The sequence below is a fragment of the Chenopodium quinoa genome, unplaced genomic scaffold (genome assembly GCF_001683475.1).
Source record: "Chenopodium quinoa cultivar QQ74 unplaced genomic scaffold, ASM168347v1, whole genome shotgun sequence".
Classification (NCBI taxonomy): Eukaryota; Viridiplantae; Streptophyta; class Magnoliopsida; order Caryophyllales; family Amaranthaceae; genus Chenopodium; species Chenopodium quinoa.
The window spans coordinates 137,696-164,746 of record NW_018744857.1 but is presented as its reverse complement, the minus strand read 5'-3'; the positions used below and the strand labels follow the sequence as shown (position 1 = coordinate 164,746).

Sequence of the window (27,051 nt, the reverse complement as noted above, 5' to 3'; positions counted from 1 at the left end):
AGATGCCTTCAAGTTCTCAAGTTACCAAGTAACACAAAAACTCTACAGGGATCCCTGAGTGTATTTTGGTTGGAAACTTAACCAGTTATTCTACGAGGTCTACTCTACTTTATATATATACCACAATACCACTATGGGAAATGGGAATGCAAACTTTGTAACTCCAAATACAATATAAAATCAAATATAGTACTTATGAAACAATTGCTATGTTAAGCAAACTAAATGACATCATTTTCTTGTCCAACAAGTATTCTTCCTTCATTTCACAATACATTATAATTCAGCAATTGTTGTCACCTCTAATTGTACAAGGTTGTAACATCCTTATGAACCTTTATTGTGTAATTAATTATATACAAACCATGAACATTAGCTATATGCTGAACCAGTGAACCCATTTGTAGCAGGCAACTACCTATCTTGACTCATTAGACAAATTAAAAAGTTGTAATTTATCCAAGGATAAGGACATTCAATACAGTTTAGACATCTAAAACTTATCGAGGATCTGAGAGTTGCAAGGCAGCGGTAAAACCAAACGCCTTACTTAGTGTGTGACTATGGCACAGTGCAACAGTGTCGTTAGCACTAAAAATTTAATTTCTCCAGGCACAAAATCATCACAGGCCCCTAGGGTTCAACTTCAAAGCTTCAGCGTGCCTCGAATGAAGTGTGAGGCGTTATACAACACACATCTCTAGTCCACCATAAAACATATGATGTGCTGGGTGGGGGGAGATGAGGTAAAGACTTATTAAAACAACAATTATTCTCATTCTAATTTCTTTGCTTTTTATTATTGGGATACGTATATCAGAGTATAAGCATCTCATATTAATATTATTACGATGCTGGATAAAAAGCATTCATCGTATTAAATTTCAGAATCATTTATAAGCATAGGCTCAGCAAGTACGATGCTGCACCTTTCGCTTGCTCCCTATACCATAGCCTTTGAGATGCTTTGTGCCTCAAATTACATCGGGCTTTTACATTCATATTAAATTAGAGAAAGTAGAAAAATATCCAAGCACTAAGAAAATCAAACTGAAGCAAGTCAATAAAGTCAACAACTTACAGTGCCACCTTTAGCTCCAGAGAGTGTCATGAGAGAAAGACAGTTCTTCCGAAAAGGCTTAATTAGTCCTTCAGGGAATAGCTTAGTGACCGCAGAGCTCAGTGTATTAAGCTTACTTCTCATCAACCCATCAAGAAGCGCTATTGCAGATTCTCCATTACGCCGAACTGCTTTTTCAATTTCGATTTGCATCTCTGAAAATTCTGGACAGAAAGAGGTACACAAATGAAATCAGAAAGTATTAGAAACAAAACAACTAACATTATTAGAGTGTCATAATTACAGAATCAAAACATACTGCATAACAGCAAGCCCCTTACAGCTATTTCATCAACTAAAGGGACGACTTTAAGTCCAGAAAAAGGATCAGACATACATTGAATGTTTCAACTAGAAATCTAGGATAAACGGCCAATAAGATTCAGAACATAGAAGCTCATGGATTATAGTTAAGTACTACTGTGGACTAAAAGTGATGCCGAAGAGGGAACATAAAAAAGAAAACCCTTCATGTGAATCTATGTTCAATAACCTGTTCCTCCATACCCATCTTATTGTGTCCTAACGAGAGAAGAGACAGAGGAACAAAGCCAGGAAGATACTTAAAAGAAACTACAATACATGAAAGCTGTTATAACACTTCGGTGGCACATAAACCCAGCAACAGACAGAACGCAATAAAGTATTTGAGAATTCCATAATATATATATATACACACATTGTGAAAAGGGGATGTTATGTGAGAAGGGTGAGAAGAGCTGTCAACCGTTGGACTAGTTTAATCTGATGGCTCATATCATCCATTCATTAATGGCATGCTGGTAATTATGTGAAAGATTTAGCTCAAAGTGTACCTTGCTGTATATGGGGTACACGTGCCTTTCTTATTACCTTTCTTCCCTTTATTTTTCCTCCATTTTTTTTTTTTTTTTTGGCCTTGCAAGCTATTGACCTAATCTCTTTCATACTCTCCTCCATTTTCAATGCTTTATTTCAACAATTTATACATCAAATTTATTTTATAGTTTTACGATCAGATATGAAAATGTTTTTGTAAACTTTAAACGAAAATGCTATTGATGTGTCTCCAAAATAACTTTGATGTATCTCTAAAATAATTTTGATGTATCTATTGAGCGTTGTTGATGTATGTGTAAGATAATTCTATTGTATCTATACGATTCTTCTATATTTATTAGCATCTTATTTGTTGTGCTCATCTCTGCTTCTTCCCCTCATAAATTGTCTTTAAATTTTATATGCCTTTTTCAACCAAGGTCATTGTTTATAGCTAGTTGCAGCAATATCATGATGTATTTGTTGGCAGAGAAAGACAAAAAGAGGGGGTTTTGTTTTTCAAATTTTATTAACTAGTTTATGAAGCTAATTGAGTTCTAAGGAGACTTGAGAAAGAGGTGAGTTTCTGTAATGGGCATGTGAAGGTGGGTATTGCCAATTTGCCCGTATTTAAAGGGAAAAGGAGGAAAAGAGCTTGATGTATATATGATGTTATTTCAATGTATCTATAATACACATTGGATGTATCAGTCTTATATAATCAATGTACCTTTATTTCTCACGCTTCTCACCATAAGCATACTTCTCCCCGGATCCTAACTACATATAGTTCCTCAGTTTTTTTTAGTTGCATCACTTTTGTTTTCATAGACTCCTAGACAATTTTTGGGTACAGAAAGTGGAGAGAAAAAATAAATGGGGCCCATGTGGTAGGAGAGAGATAGAGAGAACTTATTAGTTAAAAAGGACATTGATGCAATTATTTTAAAACTTCTTTTTTAGGCAAGTGATGCAACCAAAAAAAAAAAGAGGAAGTATATATATATATATATAAAAACCTTCCTCTATGGAAAAAACCTATGGTAACCACAATAAAGCACTGTCTGTTTTTTTTAATGCTAGAGTTGTAAATGCAAGGAGTTTTAGGGGTTTTATTGATTTAAATCAAAATAAGATGCTAGTGGGGTAGGTAGGGATGTAGGATAAATAAAAAAAAATAAAAAAAAAGGGAGCCCAGGTTTATAACAGAGATAAACCTGGTTGTTTCTCTCACACAATTAGTGTACTACAAATGCATTGGTTTCCACGCTGGCCCATTAAAAAAAATATATTTTGTACTTCATTTGTCATATGGCAGTGACAGATGGAGATGACGGGCATTAGCAAACGTTTGCAAAATTCATCATCTTCCTCCTCCTATCTTCTTCTTCCTATTCATCTTCTTCTTCCTTCTTGTACATCTACTTCTTCCCACCTTTGACTCCGCCAACAAAACCATTTCTGGCATCTTAAAAGAAAACCCTAATAACAAAGGGAGAAATAAAGGGCATGGTTAACCCTAAAGGATATGTAAGCTTTATTGATTTCGCTTGTTTGATTGTGAAGACTGAAAAGTCATTAAATTTCTGCCATTGAACAAGGTTGAAGCAGGAAAGAGAATGTCAAGGAGAGAGAGAATGGGAAACGGCAGTTAAGTCAAAGTCATGTTAACTACATAAGTACCCCTGTGATAAACAAGAATTGATTATCTCTGTTATAAACTTGTATTTACCTAAAAAAATGTAAGAGAAGATAGTGGGGTTTTTAATTTATTGAAATGTAAAGGGATGTGACAAGGAATGGAGACCATTCAAGGAGTGAGAAATGATAAAATAAGTGAGAGTGGGGACCATTGGTGGGTAACGTTAAAATGTAAGGGATCTCCAAAAGAGGAAGTGTCAATTACAAAAACGGCTGAATAAGGGAAGTGTAGCATTTAAAAAAACGGAAGGAGTATTTGAGAATACTACTATAAAATATATGGAAGTCTAAAAACCATCTTATATGGAATAAGCAGATGATACCCAATGGGAATGTGACTGAAACCTCAACATATTGTACTGCTCTAACAAACATCAGAGTGATATGTGATTTGACAATGAAATCAGCTTTATCAAGCTTACCTTTTCTTTATATAAAAAGGCTCAACAACATGCCTTGCACAGTTTTCAATTAAGTAATGGGAGTATAAAATAGGGATAAGATACAGTGCACAATCTCAAAGAAAACTAATCTCACATTCTCAACCTAATCACTTCATGCTATCTTCATCCTAAGATAATAGTCACAAAAATGTTTTTGGATGTTTGGACTTTGAGTAAAGTTGTCAAATTTCCTGATATAGAACAGATATGATTGGATAGCCTAATATACTCCCACCCACTTTTAGTTGTAAGGAGTTGACTGAGATTGTAAAGGAAATTTTGTTGAAATTATGTTAGATCTAGGACAGAAATAATTTAATTTTTTTTTTTTCCTTTTTGAGTAGGGAGTGTATAAATTAACACAAAGCTACATACTATAGCCAAGAACTTTGCATTGAAGAATTGTCATGTACCTAAACCTTCTTTCTCGCGGCCAATAAATTGCTGGTGAACCTCCTCGCCACAATTATGGCAAACATCAAGCAATTTTTTCCTCAGGATGTCATAAGGTTGTAATAGGAGAATATCATCAACTCCACAGGTAAAACCATGCAACTACAAGACACAAGAAATTTATAAAGATAAGTCAAAATGCAACACGTACATATGTACACAAATCATTTCGCATTAGGTGAAAATCAGGCTAATAAGAAGGTTGGGTAGCCACCTGCAGGAAAGCTGTCAATACACGACTCAGTACAGAAAGCAAGGTTCCTGCAGCATTAGACCCGTACATCTCCTGCACAGTATGAACTAAACCAAACTTCCCAAACTGTTCCTTGTCAATAACCCCTTGAACCAGCTCATTTTTGTAAACGAACACAACATCTTCATCGATGCTATGGCTGGGGTCCCTTTGAATGCTTATTGCCGAATCTCCAGCAATCATCTTCTTAGAAGTCCGACTTTTCTTCTTTTTCTTTTGAGAACCCTCTTCAGCTGTCTTAAGATTTTCATCATTCTTCCTTTTGGATTCATCCCTCCCAAAATATTCTCGAGCAATTTTAGCACGCTTTTTTGCAGTAAATGGTAAAGAACCTCTCGTTACATGATTCAAGATGGCAGTTATAACCTACACAGGAGCGATTATAGACTGTCAAATTTTATTCAGAAAATTAGAGAGCTAACAACAAGAAATACAGAAGACTGATATATTACTACAGAGAAATCTCATAAGGGTAATTCAAACCTGCTTCCCTGTCCAAAGCATCTGTGGTTTAATTATAGCAGGTGGATGAACCTGTATAACGTTTTCTGCATCTACTACAGATATTTTCTTTCCAGATTTGGCATTTAGGGATGATGCGCCAGAAGAACACACACCGGACATATATAGAAGTTCATTGAATTCTTGTAAGGTAAGAAAAGTATCTCTCTTTGTGAGAAGTACAGCACCTACAATGTGATCCTATTCACAAGTATGAAAATATGAGAAAAATAAGATATTGAGGACAGATTAAGGTAAATTATAATCAATCATATGACCCTCATTTAATATAAGAACCTGAATTAAGGCTCTTTTAGGATCACCACGAGTAGGAACTATATATTGGTTATCAGCATTGACAATGTTGTAAGCTTCAGCCCGAGATATCTCATCTTGTGGAAAGTGAACGTTTATTTCATCACCGTCAAAATCAGCATTGAAAGAACTGCATAAAGTCAGCAGGTAGTGACAAGTATCAGCAGCAAGAACCTAGCAGAATCATAACACAAAGCCATATTGTAGGGGGTAGGAAACATACTCGCAGTTTGCATAATGAAAACGAATAGTCTTCTCTCCAGGCAGGACTCGGACCTTAAGTGCAATTATACTTGGTTTATGAAGCGTCGGCTGAGAAGCATATAAAATATTAGAGTGACTAAAAACCAAGGCAAAAGTAATCACATAAAATATTATAGTCATTGTATTCTGAAGAGGCAAGCTCAGTTGACTAATTGCCCAACCAACCCCTAAACAGTCAGACACATCCATTGATTTATTTCCTTCTTTTTTTACAATAACAAGAACAAGAACAAGAACAAGAACAAGAACAAGAACAAGAACAAGAACAATAAGAACAAGAACAAGAACAAGAACAAGAACAAGAACAAGAACAAGAACAAGAACAAGAACAATAACAATAACAATAACAATAATAATATATAAATAAATAAAAGACATACAAAATTATAATTGGAATATAGAAGAGAAAAAACAGGACCCCAAATATTACAAGACCAAAAAGACAATTCTGACATAAATCATGGCACAGATATCCAAAAAATCCAAACTACTTCAAGCATAGGCACAAAAACAGGGGCAATATAAATAAAATAAATAAATAAATAAAAGCACCCATTTACAACGCAATTCATCGAGGTAATTCACCCCAGAAGATCTAGGCTTTATGAGAATAAATCAAAAAGAATCTGACTCATCCCGATTTCAGATGCTATGACCTAGTAGGCAGAACAGATGATTTCACAAGCAATGCTTTCCCTTCTTTTTCTTCAGCACCAAGGTGGTTCCAGAAATCGGAAAGTTAAAATTTTTTGTTGATTAAACAACAGATTAGTTAACTTCTGAATAGGAGATCAAAAAATTGTCACAAGACCAAAAAGATTATCATGTCTGATAATGGAAATGGATTATTCTATGGATGACATCAATACAGAAACATAATTTGAACACAATGAGAGGCTGACAAGTTCAAGCCATTGATTTCACTTCCACACTAACAAGTTTAGCAATGATTTACAAACAATAATAATACTTCAAAGATTACTCTAAGCCTAGTGCATATAATTACTATCAGCAAGTCTCCTCATACCATTTATCCTCATTCTTTTCTGGAAGTGTTGGTGCATGTGTGGAAATTCATTGGATAAGGCAGGCCATACCTCACTAGAACAGTCAGTTTCCAAAAATCTATTCTTATATTTCTCTTTTACCTTGATTTATTGAAGATAAACTTATTAGCTTAAACTAAAAGAAACCCTGATTTATCAACATAATGATCATTCTATGTTTTAAAGAAGAGTAGAAAACTATCTTGAACCTGTGATGAGTGCCTTTAATCCACAAATCTAGTTTCAAGATATAGACACCCTTTTACCTTATAGCTGAGGGTGGGGAGGTCTGTGACAATTCAATTCTATGGTATATATTCATCCCTCATAATCATATGGGGAGGGGACTCCTTTGGAGCTAGCTTACAGAATAAGGCACACCCAAAGATGCATCGATTGATATCCAACCAATCAACCCCCCCCCCCTTTGTGCCCTCATACCAATGGTGGAGGATCTTATGTTGCACTGGTCACCCAAGCCTAGATATCTTACAAAGCAAGACCATGTTGTGTGTTACACTACATTATAAACCAATTGCACGATATGGGACTTGAGCCTGACGGGCTAAGCGATAAATCTAAAGGCCAGAAGCACTCTCATATCGGTAGCATAAAGGGAAAGACGTTAGTCTTATATAGTTTTAAGGGCTTTACTTAATCCTTCCTCCTGAACTAGCATTGGCTTTGAGAAACCACACATACTTCCATAATGGATTTGCTATTTCACTGTCAACACTGACATGATTTATAAAGAGAAGAAAATGCCCCCAAAAATTAATCCCAGGTAAGAATATACTGATTATATTTTCTTAAAAGAAAGAGAAGAAAAGAAGAATAAGAGCAAAACCCGCATAGCTTCTCCTTTATGCAAATGGCAAGCAACTTTAATTCTTCTTAAGTTCTGGGAAGTCAAAGTAAGCAAAATACATAACAAAAGAGAAAATCTATAGCCTAATATTCACCCCTTTGTAACACATTAATTTATCTTCTCAGGTTCCTCATTTTGCAGTCACTTCTCAGAACCACACTACCGTTGAAACAACCAAAAGTAATAATCCAATTTTAACATCAAAATAATTAAGTTGATTCATGAATTCTTCATTTAAGACAAGTAGCAACAACTCGAAGGGAACTACAAGCATTTAACCATAAGGACTCCCATATGCTCGCATAGGCAAATACACAAGAGGATTAACAAGTTTTAAAATAAGTTAAATATAAGTACACATAAATGAACACATCATCACATTTTTCCCACAAACAGATCAACAGTAGATCCACTGCCACATTCCATTTTTCAAAAAACTGTTGTTTCCTAATACCTGTCGATTCACCAGAACTACGTCCCCGTTGCGCAAGTGACGGTGTACAACCTTCCCTTCGTAATCATTACTGAAAGACTTCCCAGGTTGGGTTGTGACTCCTCTTGAAGAAGGTAATTTTCTTGCAAAAGCAATACGAGATTTCCTGATAGGTGGTAATTTCGATGTTACTTTATCAACATAGTGCGTGGCCCCAGGATGAATATCAGGTCCATTAACAATTGCTTCTCTTAAGCTTGTCACATTCCATGGAGTCACTCTCTGTGTAGACAACATTAATCGAACAACTTTAATATCCAATAATAGCACTTAGCATGATCAACAGAAAATAAAAAGAGGAGGGGGAAGGGGAGGCATTCTTCAGGTCACCAAATTACATCCAATTGTAATCACTTAATGACTTATTAGACCAAGTTCAATTCATTGTTCATGTAGCCTAATCAGTAAGAAAGAGAAAAGATAAGAAAACATTAGATAGCTAAATAAAAAAATAAAAAAAATTCCAGAGCTCTAGCATAAATAAATAAACCAGGTTCAAAGTAAATGCAGCTGGATAGAGGCTTATACAAGTATACAACCATTGAAAGTATAGCCACATATGAAATAAAAAAATAGATAGAATGAAAAGTTCATTCTACAGAGACCTATCCTAGGTACACCAAAACATGGGATCTCAACAAAGAGAATATTTTTTTCTTTCCAAATGAAATATAATTAAAAAAATTGAATAATAAATGTTTAGTTTGCCAATAATATTTGTAGAAACAAACTTTTGTCAAAATTAAGACAGCTTGATGCTCACCGTCAAAGGATAATATCTTCAACAATATCATAAAGAAAAAACAACAGAATTTATGTGATCTTAATTATAGTAGATTGTATGCAATGTCTAAGTACATCCATGGAAACCTATTTGAGATCAGTGACGAACTCACGAAAAGTCTCGAACTAGTCCTAGAGTCCACAATGCAACAAGGGAGCTACTCTTGGCCATAAGATGCTATGCAAAAATTGCCTTAGATCTTCCCATCAAAAAATTAAATTAATGAAGATTTGGCTACTTAAGATAAGAAATGGAATACATCACAAGATGAACAGTAAAGGCAAAAAGAATGGGAAAAGGTGATATACTTCGTATATTCAAGTGAAAACTAAAGTTGGCTCTCATATGTTCACATTGTAATAGTATACATTGAGACATATCTAACAAGGCCCCACTAAACTATTTTTAACTTGCGTAAACATCACAACAGATTGTCACATGATGGTGTGTCAATAGTGTAAATAACTAAATACCCAATTGTTACAATTATAAAAGAACAGAGGGAGTATATAAGTATTTTAGTAGGCATAACGCGTAAGTGAGGATTATTTCCCAAGAAATGTTTTGGGAGCTATTTCGGAAAAATCTATATTGAATAACAGTCCAATTGATGGTTTTTCCTCATTTGAAATACTTGTTCTCTTAGGTGAAAAGTTATTTCCATTTATTCCTGAACTTCTTACTAGAAATAATCAGAATGAGTGTAATACATGGTCAGAAAGGATACCTGCAAATGACTATCCATGATAATCTTCTTTCAATACTACAATGGATGTATAAAGTAAAAAAACATACTTCATTTCTTATTACATGCAACAAGCTAATACACTTATTAAAAGTCAACTTGTCACATGTATAGAGAGAGAGAGAGAGAGAATGACAAGTCTGGAAACCATTTGCCCCCAGCCAATAGAAAATATCAGTAGGCCAATTATAAGTTTGAAGGAAAAGACCAAGATGTTCAAGATAACATGAAACAGCATGATGGTAATTGATAAGATCAAATCTCACCTCAGGGTAGGTCAACTTCAATGCAAAAACCGGGGGAATGCCAATTTCATTGACTGCTAGATATGGATCAGGTGATATAACAGAACGACAAGCAAAATTAACTCGTTTCCCCATCATCTTCTGCCGGAACAAGCCCTCCTTTTTTTCCAGCGATTGACATATCCCAGAAGCCAATTCTCTTTGTCCAGGACCTGTTATTTAGACCAAAATGGGCATACATTCAGCTCCTGTCAGAATAGCCTGGTTGGGATGAAATATTTTGCTGCATTCTTATTTCTAACATGAACAAGATGAATTCACACATGCTCTAGCAAAACACTACACAACCTTTTTTACAAGGGACAAATACATGAATACCTAGGAGAGCTGAGAAAATTTTGTGTCTATTAAGTTATGCATCACAAAAATTCCAAGATAACGCCACAGACCCCTACAGAATAGCATCGAATGGAAACAACAAAGATGCTCTATCAAACAATAACTCTTGACCAGAGGACCAACTCCAATTATGCCATTTCATTCCAAACACTACATTAAAATGGTCAAGAATGCTGATATCCAGTGAAAATTCTTCCCATATGCCTCCTAAACCTATCATAAATTCATAACCAACACGCAGATCCAACTACATAAGTAAAAATTTATCTTAATGCTCATAATCTCAACAATATGCTTGAAAGATAAATAAGCCAATTCAAAAGGAAAACATAATTCATTATATTATCACACAAAGAAAGTTATAGAGGCCATTTTATTCTTTTTGGAGGGCTATTAGAGTTAGGGCCCCTAATCGCACCATAACATTGTCCATTTTGCTCCCTTCAGACTAGCATAGCCTTCATATTCTGTGATAGCTGCTTGTAATTTACACCTTTCGTTCTTAAATCAACTTCTCACTTTCTATTCATGATTGTCTAAAATTAGAATAAACTCTGTCTTTCTAGATTAAAAGACCAAAATGCTAGTACTGACACACATGTTCAAACAAGTATATCATGAATTCACACTACTTTTTAGGTCAAAGGAATGCTTTATAATTAACACAGAAACTTCAGGTCCCTGTAATCCTGTGACTTATTAATTTTCAGAAAATAGATTTTTAAAGTATGTCTCTTGGCAAAGGCAATTAAGAGGTGGACTGAGGGAGGGAGAGTAATCAGAGTATATGTGCATGTTTGTGTGAGTGACATTTCAAATTAAGCACAAAGTTCTTATGGATTTACTACTAGGCCAAAATGGCTTAAATTGAAGTATTGGACCCAAAAGGAAAGTTAATAAGTTGACCAACACTTTGTATTTGATCGGATTACATTTGGTCTATCAATATTGATAAGGAAAAATTGTTAAAAACAACCTTTTAAAGCGACCACTTTGTTAGAAACAACCTTATAAAAAAAAAAATTGTTACTACAGACCTGATTACAAAATTATTTTGCCAAAGACAACTTTAATCTACTCCTGATTACAAAATTATTTTGCCAAAGACAACTTTAATCTACTTTTCGGCGCTGACCCTTTAATTTCCGGCATTGACCATAGTGTGCTTGTCACATGACCTCTTATTATCCAAAATGTACCCATTTTCCCTCCAAATCACTCGCATAAAACCCATGTTCTTTAACTCCCTCAATTTGGAGACAAAAATTAGTGTTCGTCATTCATTTTGCAACTCATCTTACAAGCATTAATGAAGACTTCCCAAATACCGTAAGAATTTATTGATGCAAGTCATACAAACTTTCCTCTTTTATAGGGTTTTTTTTTTTTGTACGTTTTCGACCATGGTTAAAAACAAAGGGAAGAGGAAACTTGCATCATCATCTAGGAGGTTCAGGAGACCAGAAAGCACATTTGATATCCTTCAAATAAACCATGGCTACTGCATTAAATCAATTTGAAAAAATTTGGGGAAAAAAAACTTAATTTTCAATAATACCCAATTTTCAAAATAATTTCTATACATAAAAGGAGAAGCACAATACCTGGTTCGAAATTGAGGAATTACTTGGTTGAAGACTTTAAATTGTAGAAACAATTAGTTGTTGGGAGTAATTAACCCTTGAAACTTTGTTGAAGACAAAGGATGCAGGAGGGGGAAGGGGTGCAGTTAGCAAAAGTAAGGGTCACGTGACAAGCACACTATGGTCAATGCCGGAAATCAGAGGGTCAACGCCGGAAAGTAGGTTTAGGTTGTCTTTGACAAATAAATTTTGTAATTAGGTCTGAAGTAACCAAAAAAAAAATTATAAGGTTGTTTTTGATAAAGTAGTCACTTTAAAAGATTGTTTTTGACAATTTTCCTATTGATAATATAATAATGATAATACAATAATTGCATTTGGACTCAATATTTTGTGTCCAAAATATAATATTCAGATAATATTTAGACTTGAAAAGTCTATAAGAATTTGGAATCCATCCAATATACACACTTATGATTAGTGGAGCATGGAATCACAAAGATACACATTACTTTGGTACACACTAGGGGTGAGCAAAGACCCAGGGTACCCGGTACCGGACCCGGAGCCAGTTAAGACCCGTCGGGTCCAGACCCGGAACTGGTCTCACCGGATCCGGGACCGGGTCCAAAATGTCGGCCCCAGTTGTAACCGGTTCCGGGACCGGGTCCTGGAATTTCAGACCCGGTACCCACTGGGTACCCGGTAAATGTTCAGATTTTTTTTTTTTTATGTCAATACTATTACACAGTTATACTAATATACACTATACAATTTCTTTAAAACAAATTATACTGGATAATGGTATTAGGATCAAGCCCAACTGGCTTCAATATCCAGCCTTCCCTATTCAGTCTTCGTTCCCCAAATCCTCACATTTCAGTAACTCATTTACTCACATTTCAAAAGTTATTAACATTTAGGGTTTTTGTTCCCCAATTCCTCAGCCGCTCACTCGCCTCCTTCAGTCTTCATTCCTCTCTTTCGTTCTCCGACCACCATTAAACGACCCTCAAGCAAAGATCAGTTGCTTCAATTATTCACCAATGAGGCCATGATGAACTAAATTGCTCAAACTAATCGAAGTTTTTTCTGGGTTTGGTTGTATTTTTCGAGGTAAGTAGTTTGCCATTTGGCTTGGCATCAACTTGGTCGGCATTTTTAATTGCGACGTGGTTGTGAATGCAATTTGCCGTTTGGGTGGTGAATGTTTCTTGCTTAATTTTACAAAAATGGTGAAATAAATGTGTTTTTGTCTGTAAATCTTTGTTGGTCTGCAGTTTTTTGTTGAAGATATAAAGAGGGAAGTGTTGATGAGAGGTTAATGCCTCTCTACAAGCTAAAAAAAAATTAACAATAAAACTAAAGAATAAGAACCGGGTACCCGGTCTTGGAACCGGTTCCGGGACCAATTCCAAGAAACTTGGATCCGGTATTAACCGGTTCCAGGACCAGTTCCAATTCTTGGAACCCGGTCATAACCGGTTCCGGATCCGGGTAGTGAGAATATGACCGGGTACCCGGTTGTGCTCACCCCTAGTACACACCAGGGGGAAAATGCATATGTTACTTTTTATCCTGACAGTACTGAGTGCTCATCCTTACCTGTTAGCTGATAACACTTCTTCATTTCGTCCCTCTAATTACACTGCTTCATTTGTTGTTCCTTATGTTCCATATGATATACTTTCAGTTTTGATTTTCTTAATTATTCTATCTTAAGATTCTTTTTTAATTTTTATTTTTTTTCATGACCATATCTGCTTAGGTTAGTAGCCATGCGAGGCATAAAGTGGCAATGACAAGTTTTTGCATTTTATTTAATGAACCATTTTTTTTTTTCCAACTTGAGGAATACCTTCAATACTAACAATATTTATTGATTAAACTATACAAAAATAAATCATTTGCTGAATCCACTTTTAAGGAAAAATTCAAAAGTGTTTTTTGAACTACTTGTACTAGATACCAAAAAATGATTATGTTTTAGGATTCACACTCTTTAATAGTGTTAAAAAAAATTTCACAAATAATGCTTCATGTACGTAATGGCACTGGCACACCTCAGGACATGCACCTGGGTATGCCTTGCATGTCTTGTAATGAAGTTTATAAATTAGATTTTTTTTATAACAATATCACAGTAGAAACTAGAAAAGGTTGTAAGACTTCAGTTTTGAGGAACAGTAAAAAACAGCTCAAGTACTTCTTGATTAGGGGATTTTGCTCCTACCAATCGGAATGCGCCACGTGGGCCAATCAGGACCTGCCAAGTGTCCCCTAGTTGGAACTGTCAGGGCTTGCCACGTGGCACGCGCTTATTCGTCCACCTTGGACCTGTTATGTCACGACATGTGGCATACTCCATGCCTAATGGAGAAACCGGCCACCCAGGCCCAACTTCCGAGGGAAGCACAATCGGCCCTAGGTTTACCTAAACCTAGGATGGGCACGTTTCCCAAGGTTATAAATACCTCCCTTAATACCTATCAAGCGGCCGCTGACCATCATGGAGTCGTCAGGCCGAATGATCAAATGGGCCATAGAAATACAGAGCCTCGAAGTTACTTTCGAGCCTAGAAAAGCAGTGAAGGGGCAAGCCTTTGCTGACTTTATCGTAGAGATGACTCGTCCTCCTGACTCTCAAGTTCCAGACCAAGTATGGAAGGTATATGTGGACGGAAGCTCTACTTCAAATGGTTGTGGAGCAGGCGTCATATGTCAGTCGCCAGAGGGCGACAGGTACGAGTATGCTCTACGCTTCAGTTTTCAGGCTTCAAACAATGAGGCAGAATATGAAGCTTTACTAGCCGGGATCCGCATGTGCAAGGCGGCAGGGGCAAGAAAAATAGACGTCTGTTCCGATTCACAATTGATAGTGAGTCAGTACAATGGCGAATACGAAGCAACCCATCCGGCCATGATCAAGTATTTACTGGCGGTCCGACAAGCAGTCGGCTCCCTTGAGGATTTCCATCTGATCCAAGTGCCGAGATCAGAAAACAACCAGGCGGATGCGCTGTCAAAATTAACATCATCCGCCTCCTCTGATACTCCTCGAACTGTTTTTTGGGAAGTAATGGAGAAGAGAAGCATCGAGGAAAACCCTATTGGAATCCTAGACAGAAGCTCAACCTGGATGGATTCAATCAGGGCATATCTGACAAACAGTACACTGCCGGATGATCCTCAACAGGCGGCAGCACTGAAAAAACGAGCCTCCTGTTTTGAAATGATAAAGGGAGAACTTCACAAGAGGGGGTACCTTCAACCCTTCTTAAAGTGTGTTACTCCAGAAAAAGGACGAGAGATACTAGACGATCTTCACTCTGGTTACTGTGCTTCTCATATAGGCGGTAGGACGCTTGCTCAAAGGGCAAGGCGGCAGGGCTACTTTTGGCCTACTTTGGAAACAGATGCAATGGAAATGGTGAAAAAATGTGACAAGTGCCAAAGGTTTGGCAAACTAATTCACCGTCCGGCTACTGACCTCACTACCATTCACAGCCCACTACCGTTTGCTAAGTGGGGCATGGACATTCTGGGTCCATATACGCCTGCTACAGGCGGAAGGAGGTACATACTTGTTGCCGTCGACTACTTCACTAAATGGGTAGAGGCGGAGGCTGTAAAGGGAATCAAGACGAAAGATGTAATTTCATTCATTTGGAAAAATGTCATCACTCGGTTCGGGGTTCCCATGTCTATGGTTTTTGATAATGGTCCCCAATTTGAGACGCCTGCTCTCAAAAGCTGGTTGGGTGACCAAGGAATTGCAAACTACTTTGCATCTGTCGGCCGTCCACAAGCAAACGGCCAGGTAGAAGCCTTTAATAAAATCATCTCAGACGGTCTCAAGAAAAAGATTGAACGAGCAGGCGGCCTATGGGCGGATGAACTACCACATGTTCTCTGGGCCATTAGGACGACTGAAAAAGGGGCGACTGGAGAAACTCCATTCCTCCTAACTTACGGTGCGGAAGCTGTTCTTCCAATAGAACACTACGAGCCGACTCTTCGAGTAATGCTATATGACGAAGAGGCAAACTGGGAAGCCATGCGCCTGGCATTAGACTCACTTCCTGAAAAGAGGGGCAATGCTGTCTTGCGCCATGAGATCTATCGCCTAAGAATGACTAGATCATACAACAAAAAAGTACACAGGCGTCCACTCAAAGTAGGGGACTTTGTACTTAGAAAAATGGAAGTAGTTGGTAGGGCTAATGAGTCTGGAAAACTAACTCCCAACTGGGAAGGACCCTACCGAATCTATGAGGAAGTCAGGGACGGTACCTACCGTCTGGAAACACCAGACGGACAACCGTTGCCTCGAACTTGGAATGTAGATAATCTTAAGAAATATTTCTTTTGAATGATGTAAAGTAAAGAGCTACTTAATAAAAGTTTGCACTTACTATTTAATTTTGTACTACGAGGGGCATGCCGTCTGTACCTTTACAGTCGGCTACTCTCCATTGAGTTTTACACTCTATCTTCAGAGGGGCATGCCGTCTGTACCCTTACAGTCGGCTACTCTCCATTGAGTATTTCACTCACAATAGGGGCATGTCGCCTGGGATTATAGTCGGCTACTCTTCATAAGAAGATGGCCGACTGGTTCCAAACACATAGCCACCCCCCTAATACTTAGCTAAAAAGATTAGGGTCTGGCCGACCCTGTGCCTAACAGGCGGCTACCCTCCTTTTATTTAGCACCTACGTTCACCAAGAACTTACCAAGGCCACAGGCCGAATGATCAGACCAGGCGCCAAGCCTTGATCAAATCTACAAAACTAATACGACCTGTCCCAACATCGTAGCAGGCGTCCGACGGCATCCCTCCGGATGAAATTCGTCGCAGAGAGCAGCTCCCTTTTGGGTGGAACATTGTTCTATAAACTAATTACACGGCACCAATACGACTGTCCCCAAGGGCAACCACGTAGCCGTTTTTGAGACAAGGATAACTCTATCACTAACCAAACCAGTGGTAGCAGTTGACATCTGAGTCAGATGACCGCTTGTATTACTTGGGATAAATGCAGGGGGTACCTATTGAGTTAATAGCCAACAAACATTGGCGAATCAAGGGGTCTAGCCGGCCTACGCCGCCTGGTACCTCTACTTCTCAAACAAAAGTGACGGCGACTGAGTAACTCCAACGTTAACTCATAGTCACTCCCTCAAATTTGGTATGGAACCTAAAAGGTTTGAGTCGTCCGCCTGTTTTTAACAAATAGGGGCACTCAAACCCCTATTCCTACTAGGTAACCTATTGAGTTAATAGCCAACAAACATTGGCAAATCAAGGGGATCAGCCGGCCTCCTCCGCCTGGTACCTCTACTACTCAATCTAGATTGTGACGAAGACTAAGTAACCCCTATGTTAACTTAATAGTCACTCAAACTTAGTATGGAGCCTAAAAGGTATGAGTCGTCCGCCTGTTTTTAACAAACAGGGGCTCTCAACCACTACTCTTGCTAGGTTAACAAATTATGAGTTAAAAGCCAACAACATTGGCAATAAAGGGAAACAACCGGTACCCGCCGCTTGTTATCTTTACTACTCAATTCCTTGGCGACTAGGTAATACTCTATTTACTTGGTCGGACCACTTTCCAACTTGGTTAAAATTACAAAAAGACAGGCACGCCTGCCTAAAAAGAATCCAGACAAAATAGTTCGATTGAATAAATGGCCGACTGATCGTCTATCCTGGAAACAGACAACCAGTCGTCCAGGGGCATAGGCGGCGTACTAACTATCCGTACCTGTCTGCAACGTTCGGCCATGTACAACAGTCGGTCTAGTAAACAATTGGATATTAGATATGGAATACTTGGACAAATTTGAAGCAAACAAAAATTCATTAAAAATAAGCCGGTCATTAAAGACCAGCAAAATATTCAAAGCCCCGGCCCCCTGGCCGGGTAAATACAAAGCAAACGGCACGCAGGCCGTGGAAAGAATACATTAAGCTTAAGAAGGGGGCAGTTCAGTATTAGCAGCTGCCGCCTGGTCAGCACTCTTCTTGCTGGACTCGGCTTCAGCTGCATCCTTTTTTGATGCCTTACCCCCAAGTGGCACAAGCGCCACAACCGGCTCCTCCTCCTCCTCCAACGCTTCTCCCAACGCCTCTTCTTCAGCAGCCGCCAGGATCTCTTGATTATATGTTTCCGAACACTAGCGGTACGTTCTTTCCCAAGAGGCAAAGTCGGCACTGGGGAAGAGGCGGCCCCAGGTCATGCGCTGGATTTGAGCGGAGTCTTCCATCATCTCCCGGACGAGCTCTTTCTTCTCTTGCTCGGCCTTTTCCGAGAGCTCCTTGGTAAGACTCTTCTCTTGGCTCACCAGGCGTTCTTTTACGCTGGCCAAGGATTTCTCCATGGCTTCGTAAGAGTACATTTTTAGGCGAAGAGGGTTCAGCTCGGCCTGGAGATTTGTGATGGTCGCATCCAGCTCGTCATTCTTCTTCTGGGCCGCCTCTAACTGAGCCCGAACAGCGGCGGTAGCCTGCGCCTGATAATAAAGAATATCAATGGTCAGTACTTCATTTTGGGCAATTTGAAACATTGCCTTGTCACAGTCAGAGGCGGCCATAGCTTTTGCAGCCTTTACCTCTTTGTTTTTCCGATCAAGCGGCTTGCGAAGGCCGTTAACTCGGAGCAGGGCCTAAGTACAAAAAAAAAAAAACAGGCGTCAGTTTCCAAACAAAAAAGAAAACAGGCGTCCAGAAATTTAAATACTCAGAAATATGCTAAGTATACCTCAGCAAGGACCCCTGCAATCCCGTCAAGGTCAAGGGTGCCGACACCCCTGACCGCCTCCCTTTCAGCTGGAGGAACTGCCCTGATCATAGACTTGGCCATGTCTACCAAGTCAGGCTCCTGGGGGCCGGCTGCATCAAGCGTAAACAAACGGATTAGACTCAGTAACAAAGGGAGCAAGTCTAAAATTTACAAGGACAACTTCATACCTTTAGGCGGCCCAGTTGGAGTTTTAGAAGAAGTGGCCGGCTGTTTCTCAGCCGCCACCTGTTTCCTGGCAGAACCAGGAGAGCTCCCAACAGTCGTCTTCCGGGCCTTGGGGTCCGGCTGTTGGGAAGATGAAGCTCTTGGAGCACCCGTCTAAAACAGAAGAAAAAAGTCAGTATATGCATAAACACTCCAAAAAGAGGGTGAAAGGTTCGGAGCTCACCAAGGGTGCCCCCTTTTTGGGGGAGTCGGTTGAAGCTTGTTGCATAATAGAGGCCCGCAACATGGCCGCCGCAGTCTTGGAGGCGGTGATTTTGCTCATGGCGTCAGCTGCAAAAACAAACGGCAAAGTTAATAAAAGATAAACAACAAATGTATGAAACAACAGAGTATTCGACAGGCCGACTACCTCTTGAGCACCGACTGCTGAGGCCACAGGCGGCCAAAAAGTACTCGTCATAGAGCCACTTGAAGCTCGGGACGCAGTGCAGGGGTACTTGCTCTCGTACCCCTGAGACTCTACTTTAAAGAGTCCTTTGTCAAGGATCTCTTTCTTAGCCTTGGGGGGAACAGGCGGCATGCTGCGGCCGCCTGCAAGAAGGGGCGGATTCCTGTTCCACCTATTGAAGCGCTTGTTCAGCTCAATGTCTGAACTCTCAATGATGAGGAAGGTGCTCCGCCAGTCCTTCCACTTGTTTGCTTTACCTCTCGTCATGAGGTAGCCCCTGTGGCTTGTTAATTGATACCAGCCGGTACCGCCTGTCTTAGGGGTCCGGCTGAGATAGTTCATATGGGCGAAAGCCTCGAAGCTCGGCTCCACCCCGTGCAGTTCGCACCCGGCCACATAGCCGAGTACGTTGACCCAGGAGTTTGGGGGGGCTAACTGCCATAACCCCAACTCATACCCATCCAAAATCCGCTGAACAGCCGGATGTAATGGGAAGCGCAGCCCTGCCTTGATGGCCGCCTCGTAGCAGCCAAAGCATGCGCTATCATAACTGGAACCAGCCGGCCAGACGACTGTGTCTTCTGGATCCGGCACAAACACTAGAAAGTCGGGGCCCATGGTGTGGTTTGCAATAAAGCTCTCCACTTTCTCTTGCATGGCTGTGATTCGGCCCCGAGGTACCGTGCAGTAGTAGGGGGTATTTAGCTCTCGGTAAGAGGCGGATGGTTCCGCCCAATTGTCCCCCTTCTCAACTGTGTGAGAAAGTCTCGCCTCTTGCAGGCGGCTGTTTTTCTCTTCTGTACCCAAAGAAGCATGGCCAGAAGAGCTTGACGAGGAATCGTCCTCGGACGAGTCTGAAGAGGACGACTCCTCCCCTCTCCCGGAGGGGCCCGCCTCCTCTCTTTGAAAAGGAGCAGATTTGTTAACTGTTAAATTGGAAGGGGTCACTATGACTCCCCCCACAGAAATGCCGGCATCCAGGCCGCCTTGTCTCACTTCAACATCTGGCGCCTGGTCAGATGTTTCACTAATCGGCACCCTGTGGGAGGAGCCGTCTGAATTTGAGATCCTAGCTGTCTTTTTTGTTCTGGCCATCCTGCTCTGCATAGACACAGATACAGTCGGACTTTGTATAAAGGGCAAAGATGGGTCCGGAAAAGGGCAGGCGGCACTCCTAGTCCTAGATTCAGCCGTCCCCGGTGACCGGCTGATCACTAACCTAGGTCGTGTCGTGTACTTCCGTGGTGCCATTTCAGAAAATAAAAAGAAAATTAAGAGTAAGAGAACTGAGTTACCTGAACGAGTGACGGTTGATGAAGTTCTGGAAATCCGGTGCAGTCGGCTTGTCAGAACAGGCGGTAGGCAGAAAAAGTCCAAAATGTCAGAGCAAGTTCAGGGGTCCGAATGTTCTCAAATAGTTCTCAAAGTGTGAAAATGACTCAAGGCAACTCTCCCTTATATAGGCGAAGTGAGAAGGCGAAGGGTCACTTCCAGAATTCAAAATTTGGGCGGGAAAATCTCTCGTCCATTCGCCGACTGACACCTGTAGCAGGCCGTCGCCCGTTACAGTGCGACACCTGTCACAGGTAACACGTGACCAATCACGTGCCACCTGTGAGGGGCAAATGATTAGGGGATTTTGCTCCTACCAATCGGAATGCGCCACGTGGGCCAATCAGGACCTGCCAAGTGTCCCCTAGTTGGAACTGTCAGGGCTTGCCACGTGGCACGCGCTTATTCGTCCACCTTGGACCTGTTATGTCACGACATGTGGCATACTCCATGCCTAATGGAGAAACCGGCCACCCAGGCCCAACTTCCGAGGGAAGCCCAATCGGCCCTAGGTTTACCTAAACCTAGGATGGGCACGTTTCCCAAGGTTATAAATACCTCCCTTAATCCTCATTAAGGGGAGGACAGAAACATTACGGAACACACTAATAACCGGCTGATCTCGCTAACAAAGCAGATTACCTACATTAAACACTCTCACCTAGAGAGACCTTATTACTTTAATTTCCGCATTAATTACTCCTTAATCAGGTACTAACTTGACCGTTGGAGGCGGAGCTCACAGGAGTCTCCGTTATTTTGCAGGTACAGGCGTCCGGTTCCAGTCTCGGAATTGTAACTCTCCCGCAGGACATCAGAAAACCCCGAAACACTTCTCATAAAGGGTTATAAGTTAATAACAAACAACTGCAGTAAAACATAAAATTAAGATCCTCTCCATTAGCTAAAAGACCTTATCGATATATATCAATCAATTAATCGAAGCCTTAATCCCATAAGTGGGCCTTATCGAGATATATGAATTCCCAAAATAATAATATAACGTTGGATTGTTAATTGGCCATTGACGTAATAATAGCTTTTATTACAATTCCAAAAATAACAACATGACTAACAAGTCCTTGGTTAGACAAACATTCATTAGCAGAGGATCATGGACTGCAGCTTGTATGGTAAGGTAAGACACAAGGTATATCAAAGTGTTTCAACATGTATGACAGCATGAGTCATATATTATGCATAGAAAGGTGAATAAACAAAAATACAGACTCACGTGCTGCACTCTTGCTATTGAAAAGAACATTTATAGATTGTTGAAGATTCATCCACCTACTAAGAATAAAGTTATGTTCAGCATGCTGCTCATAAGCATTTGCCAAGGATATATTAGACTCCAAAACCTTGCTCAATAAAACTGTCCGAGGATGCTCCATCACCTAAAAAAACAATTATAACTCTTTATAGATGTGCATGCATAAAAGCCAGGGTAAAAAATTTACATTGATGAACAACCAGTGCAATCTTCCTAAGTCAGTTGACCATGGTTAAGAATCAATGAAACTGCCCCAGATTAGATGAATGCAAGGGACTATACAGCTGAAACTTACTAATTCCCCTCCCTTAGAAGGCGGACGAAACTTCAATGGAGGTACTAGAAGAGTTTTTAAGAAAAACATCATAAAAGCAGCTTTCTTCTCAGATGTAAATCCTTGATGTTGCTGAATATCACAAACAAACGAGCAAAATCGAGCCTCATTTTCCCAAAGACGCTCTAATATTCCTCTAACCTGCAATTATTGGAGGAAATTACAGTCTCTCTAAGTATACAAGTAACTACTGCATCAAAAGTATAAAAATGGAAAAGATTTGAGATAAATGGGATCAATGGTAATGATTAATGATATGAACAAGGAAAATAACATACTTCTGTTGGTAAAAGAGATCGTGATTTTTTCCACTTCATAAATTCTAGGTGCAGGTCATCTTTTTTTTTCCTTTGCTTATGCGATGCTAATTTTCCATCATCATGATCCTCAGCATTTTCTACCTCAGATAAAGCATTATCATCATCTCCTTCAGCCAAAGGTCCATCCAACCTATGCCCTTTGATGATATTTGCTTTTATGTTGCTATCATTCAAGCCACCCTTTTAAATAAGAAAGTGAAAATACATATCAAGAAGAAATCAAAGAGATCAAATTAATAATCTCATTATATTATCAGATTTTTGTGAAAAAAGTTAATGCATCCATGATGAAGCTACAAGAATAAACTTTCCTCATTAAAAGTACTAACATAGATTTTGTTCTGTTAACATTTCCATGGTGTTAACAGCAATATGACAGTCCCGCATTTTAACCATTAAAGCTCAATAGGATAGCAGAAGTTCACAATCGCACAAAAGAGGGAGGGGGGGTATTGATTATTGAGCGGAAGACTTTCTTTGCTAACACAACAAACACCCCTTCCCACCCTGACTGTTCATCATACTCTTCAATGTTTGCTTAACCAGACTTATAATTATGGTACAAACTTATACATTATAATTGGTTGCTTTGCCATTTTGATATAAATTGGTAAAACCTACCATGATCTATTATTAATTATATAATGATAAGACCTCAAATGTGTCAATATAATGCTGAAACGCATAGTTATATTTTTTAAAAGGTAAATTTTTGGTGATATACTCTAATAATTAATGTTCAGTTTTTTAAATCCGATGAACTAAACAGAAATTTAAAAGCAAAATAAACACAAAAATTAAAAAAAAATAAATAAAATAAAAAATAAAAAGAAAATGTAAAACAGACAAATGTTTACAAGAAAACAATTTCAATAAGAAATCACAAGTCCACAAGGACTCTACTCAATCTGCATGCTCTCAGTACAGAATACAAGATAGGACGCAATGCACCCAACTATGTTCAAACATTCAATTGTTTCTCGGAGTAATCAGTTATTACTAACTAAAATTACTCTTTATGTTTTCCAGCATAATAATGAAAATGGTGTCGAACACAACATGATCTTCTATTTCTCCATGGCGAATGTGTACATGGCATAGAAAAAATCCAGGAATTGGTGCCAAATTATCAAAGTAATAGTTTGCAATTATACCTATTAATAAATTCAAACACATGCATAATCTATATTATAGAAATTATTTGGCAAAATATGAAGAAAACAACTAGAAAAGGATGTAATTGATAAGTGACAATTATGTCACTTTTAGGGGTATTTTTAGGATAGTCTTTCGGTTTATTTTCCAATTATTTCTCTCGTTTTAACCTTGATTTCTCTTATTTCCATCATTTGTCTTTTAATTTTAGTATTTTTGCAGCTTTATCAGGTTTTTAACTTAATTTCATAATTTCAACGCTTTCTTTTCATTTTTAGTTTTCTAATTATTAAAATTTATTTTATTTTCATTTACTTTGTTTTATTTTAATATTTTGATTAATATCCTAATTCACACAGTAATAGTAATAAAAAAAGAGATATGGTAAATCCTAAAGGATGGAAATCAGTCTGAAATTTTATCAACTCGATGCAAAACTGTTACTTAATAACCCTTCTCATTTTATTTGAGCAAGTGGACTTATGGAGACCGAAAGACTTGTAGACTGACAATGGAGCACATTCCATACCACAAGTGACAAGTCACCTCACTAGTCACTAGTACAGGAGTTCTAATAGAGAGGATTGTTATATAAGTGCAAAGAGTTAATTGCTCAAAAGAATAGACAATATTCTCAGAAATTGTGGTAGTGGCAAGGGCAAATTAGCATTTCAAACACCAAGTAGCTTCTATACAAAACAATTAGTAAGACAACCATAGCGATAAAAAAGCAGTTTTTAATGGGCTGAAGGACATAAATTAATTTACCATGTGAAACCAACCAAATGTAGGCTTAGTAATGGGAGGATTCTTGGCACCACAATGATTACATTTGGGACTTCGTTTCTTCAATAAACTTTTCAAGACTGAAAGTGCTTCGGTAAGCTGAAAAGAAGTCAAGTTACGATGCTTAAGGCCCTCAAAAATCCCACCAAGGCTTTTATAGCTGTCATCAGGATACCCACTTGAATTAGAATCTAGCTCTCTGGCCCCAACAATATCACCCTTTGTTATAAGGTTCAATTTACAGATGCACATCTCAACCTGTAGTTTAAAAATACGAAATTATAAAATAAGATGACCATGAAACTCTAAGGAAAGAAAAACATTTTAAGTTAATTTGTCAAGGCAAGATTTGCACAATTATAGAAATTACCTCCTCTGGAGGTGCCTTAAAATGGTAGCAAGCCAAACAGGTATTCTGCAGCATTCTGTAGAGCATATCAAACAATAAAGGGTGATAAACCAATGACACGAGATCTATATGACCACAATGTCCAGGGCAATAGAAGGCACGATGACCACAAGTTTTGCAGCTGCACAGAAATGCAGATTATTAATATGATAGCAATCTGAACAAAATAACGAAATATAATCAGCATGAAGATGATTAAGGAGTAAATAAACTCAAGTGTAAAGCATCTCCTTCCCTCCTCTCCTACACAATTGAAGTTATCCCTTAATCATGTCCAATAAAAAATTACTTACTGGTAAAAAAGAGTTCGATAAATCTAATACAGGGGTTTTAGGCGCCGCGGCACGCGCACGCACGCACACGCCACAGACACACGCAACACACACACACACACACACACACACAGAAGACAGAAAACAAGGGTTATTACAAGCCAAATCTTTCCGTTGAGAGAGATTTTTTGGATCACAATTCTACAGTTCTTAGAGCAGTATGGCACCAACCATTATTGCTGATTAAAGTTCAGAAATATTTTTATCTCACTCTCTTATTGTCCATTTTAAAATAAAATGCCAATGGAGTTTCCATTTTCTTTTACCATATTAAGCACAAAAATTGACAAATAGTTAGCATCCCATATCCAAAACGCCCCAAAACACAGACAGTCAAGGACAACACATAGTGCAAATTACGTAGCATAAGGTAAGCCATTCTTTCAACGCGTTTATTCAACAACGTAACACACGCCCCAATTCCCTCTACATTATTTCCATTACAACATTTTCTTCCCAAAAACCGTGTACAGATACTCCGAATATAAACTTAATATAAACTTTCCAGCATCAATTCCATAATCCGAATTCGTAACTCACCAACATACATTTGTCTATAGATACAACAAATACATGTAGTTTTTTTTTTAACCAAAAAAAATAAAATAAGCCAAATTAGATAAAACTAACAACAATAAGGTTTGGAAAATTAAGGGAACATACAGACTATGATCATCCGATGGACCTAAAGCAGGATCACACAGACCACCCGGCTCGGGTCGACCAACCAAATTCAATATATTACGGTTCGTAATTTTGACTACGCTAAGCTTCCGTATCTCTTCATCCGTCATAACACCGAAATGCACCGCCGCCACCGTCTCCGACGCCGACTACAAACAAAACAAAAACCGCAATTCAACAAAATTAGCATAAAACACAAAAATTATCCGAGTTTTTCAAACATTCAAAATATATAATCAGCAAACAATAATTGTATTGAAGAAAGAAGTGGAATACCTCGGATGTTTGATTCATATTGTGAAGTTTAGATTGAGAAATTTTGCAAGGGTTTGATTGAGGGAAAAAGAGGAGGTGGTGGTGGAAGTGGTGGTGGTAGAAGGGAGAAAGGGAGAAGGGAGAAAGGGAGGAAGAGAAATGAAGGCGGGGTTTTAGTGGAAGAATTGAAGTGAGTTGAGGTTTTAGCCCGTGAAAGAATTTTTAAGGGCTTGTTTTGTTTAATGGGTGGATTTGTAATATCGGGTCAGGCAGCAGCCATGATTTGCTATGTAGCTCTCGAATTTTTGAAAGTAGAATGTGACCGTGCTAATGCACAAGTTATAATTATTAATTAAGGATATGATTTTTTTTACAAAAATATACGGAGCACATATATACATATAGCCTTTAATATAAAATTAAAAATAGTAACAATAAAAACCACCAAAAATAAAAACAAATTGATTACAATCTAACTTGTAAAATAGATGCAACTATGATATCGTCATCTCCTATCTCAAGAACATGTAGTATGAAAGTGAATATATTCATTAGACGTTCATATAAATACTCCTCTAAAAGGTAATCTCCAAATTCCTGCTCATAATTAAATATTTAATATGTGTGTATTTTCTTAATATATGAGGAAAAAAAAAAAGAAGGTATATTTACATTAATAGTCATGGCTTGGATACTTGATACTAGACAACCGATAAATATCTCAACATCTTGGGCCC

General features: G+C 38.6%; 1 protein-coding gene across 2 annotated transcripts in view; it reads right to left on the bottom strand.

Moving 5' to 3' along the window:
• Window positions 1-26,668, bottom strand: part of LOC110704662 (DNA-directed RNA polymerase I subunit 1-like) — a 32,073-nt gene extending 5,405 nt beyond the window's left edge. Inside the window, exons 1-15 of one of the 2 annotated variants that reach the window (XM_021882480.1) lie at window positions 26,336-26,668; window positions 26,039-26,208; window positions 25,005-25,164; window positions 24,617-24,892; window positions 22,652-22,873; window positions 22,335-22,514; window positions 22,001-22,163; window positions 10,051-10,241; window positions 8,217-8,477; window positions 5,808-5,896; window positions 5,567-5,714; window positions 5,252-5,470; window positions 4,730-5,134; window positions 4,476-4,617; window positions 1,082-1,284 (exon numbers count right to left, since the gene is read on the bottom strand). In XM_021882480.1, the coding sequence (XP_021738172.1) occupies window positions 1,082-1,284; window positions 4,476-4,617; window positions 4,730-5,134; window positions 5,252-5,470; window positions 5,567-5,714; window positions 5,808-5,896; window positions 8,217-8,477; window positions 10,051-10,241; window positions 22,001-22,163; window positions 22,335-22,514; window positions 22,652-22,873; window positions 24,617-24,892; window positions 25,005-25,164; window positions 26,039-26,208; window positions 26,336-26,353 (2,847 nt within the window). In that variant the 5' untranslated portion in view covers window positions 26,354-26,668. The remainder of the gene's footprint in view (window positions 1-1,081; window positions 1,285-4,475; window positions 4,618-4,729; window positions 5,135-5,251; window positions 5,471-5,566; window positions 5,715-5,807; window positions 5,897-8,216; window positions 8,478-10,050; window positions 10,242-22,000; window positions 22,164-22,334; window positions 22,515-22,651; window positions 22,874-24,616; window positions 24,893-25,004; window positions 25,165-26,038; window positions 26,209-26,335) is intronic. The other variant, XM_021882481.1, reaches the window with a different exon arrangement.
• Window positions 26,669-27,051: the final 383 nt, after the last annotated feature.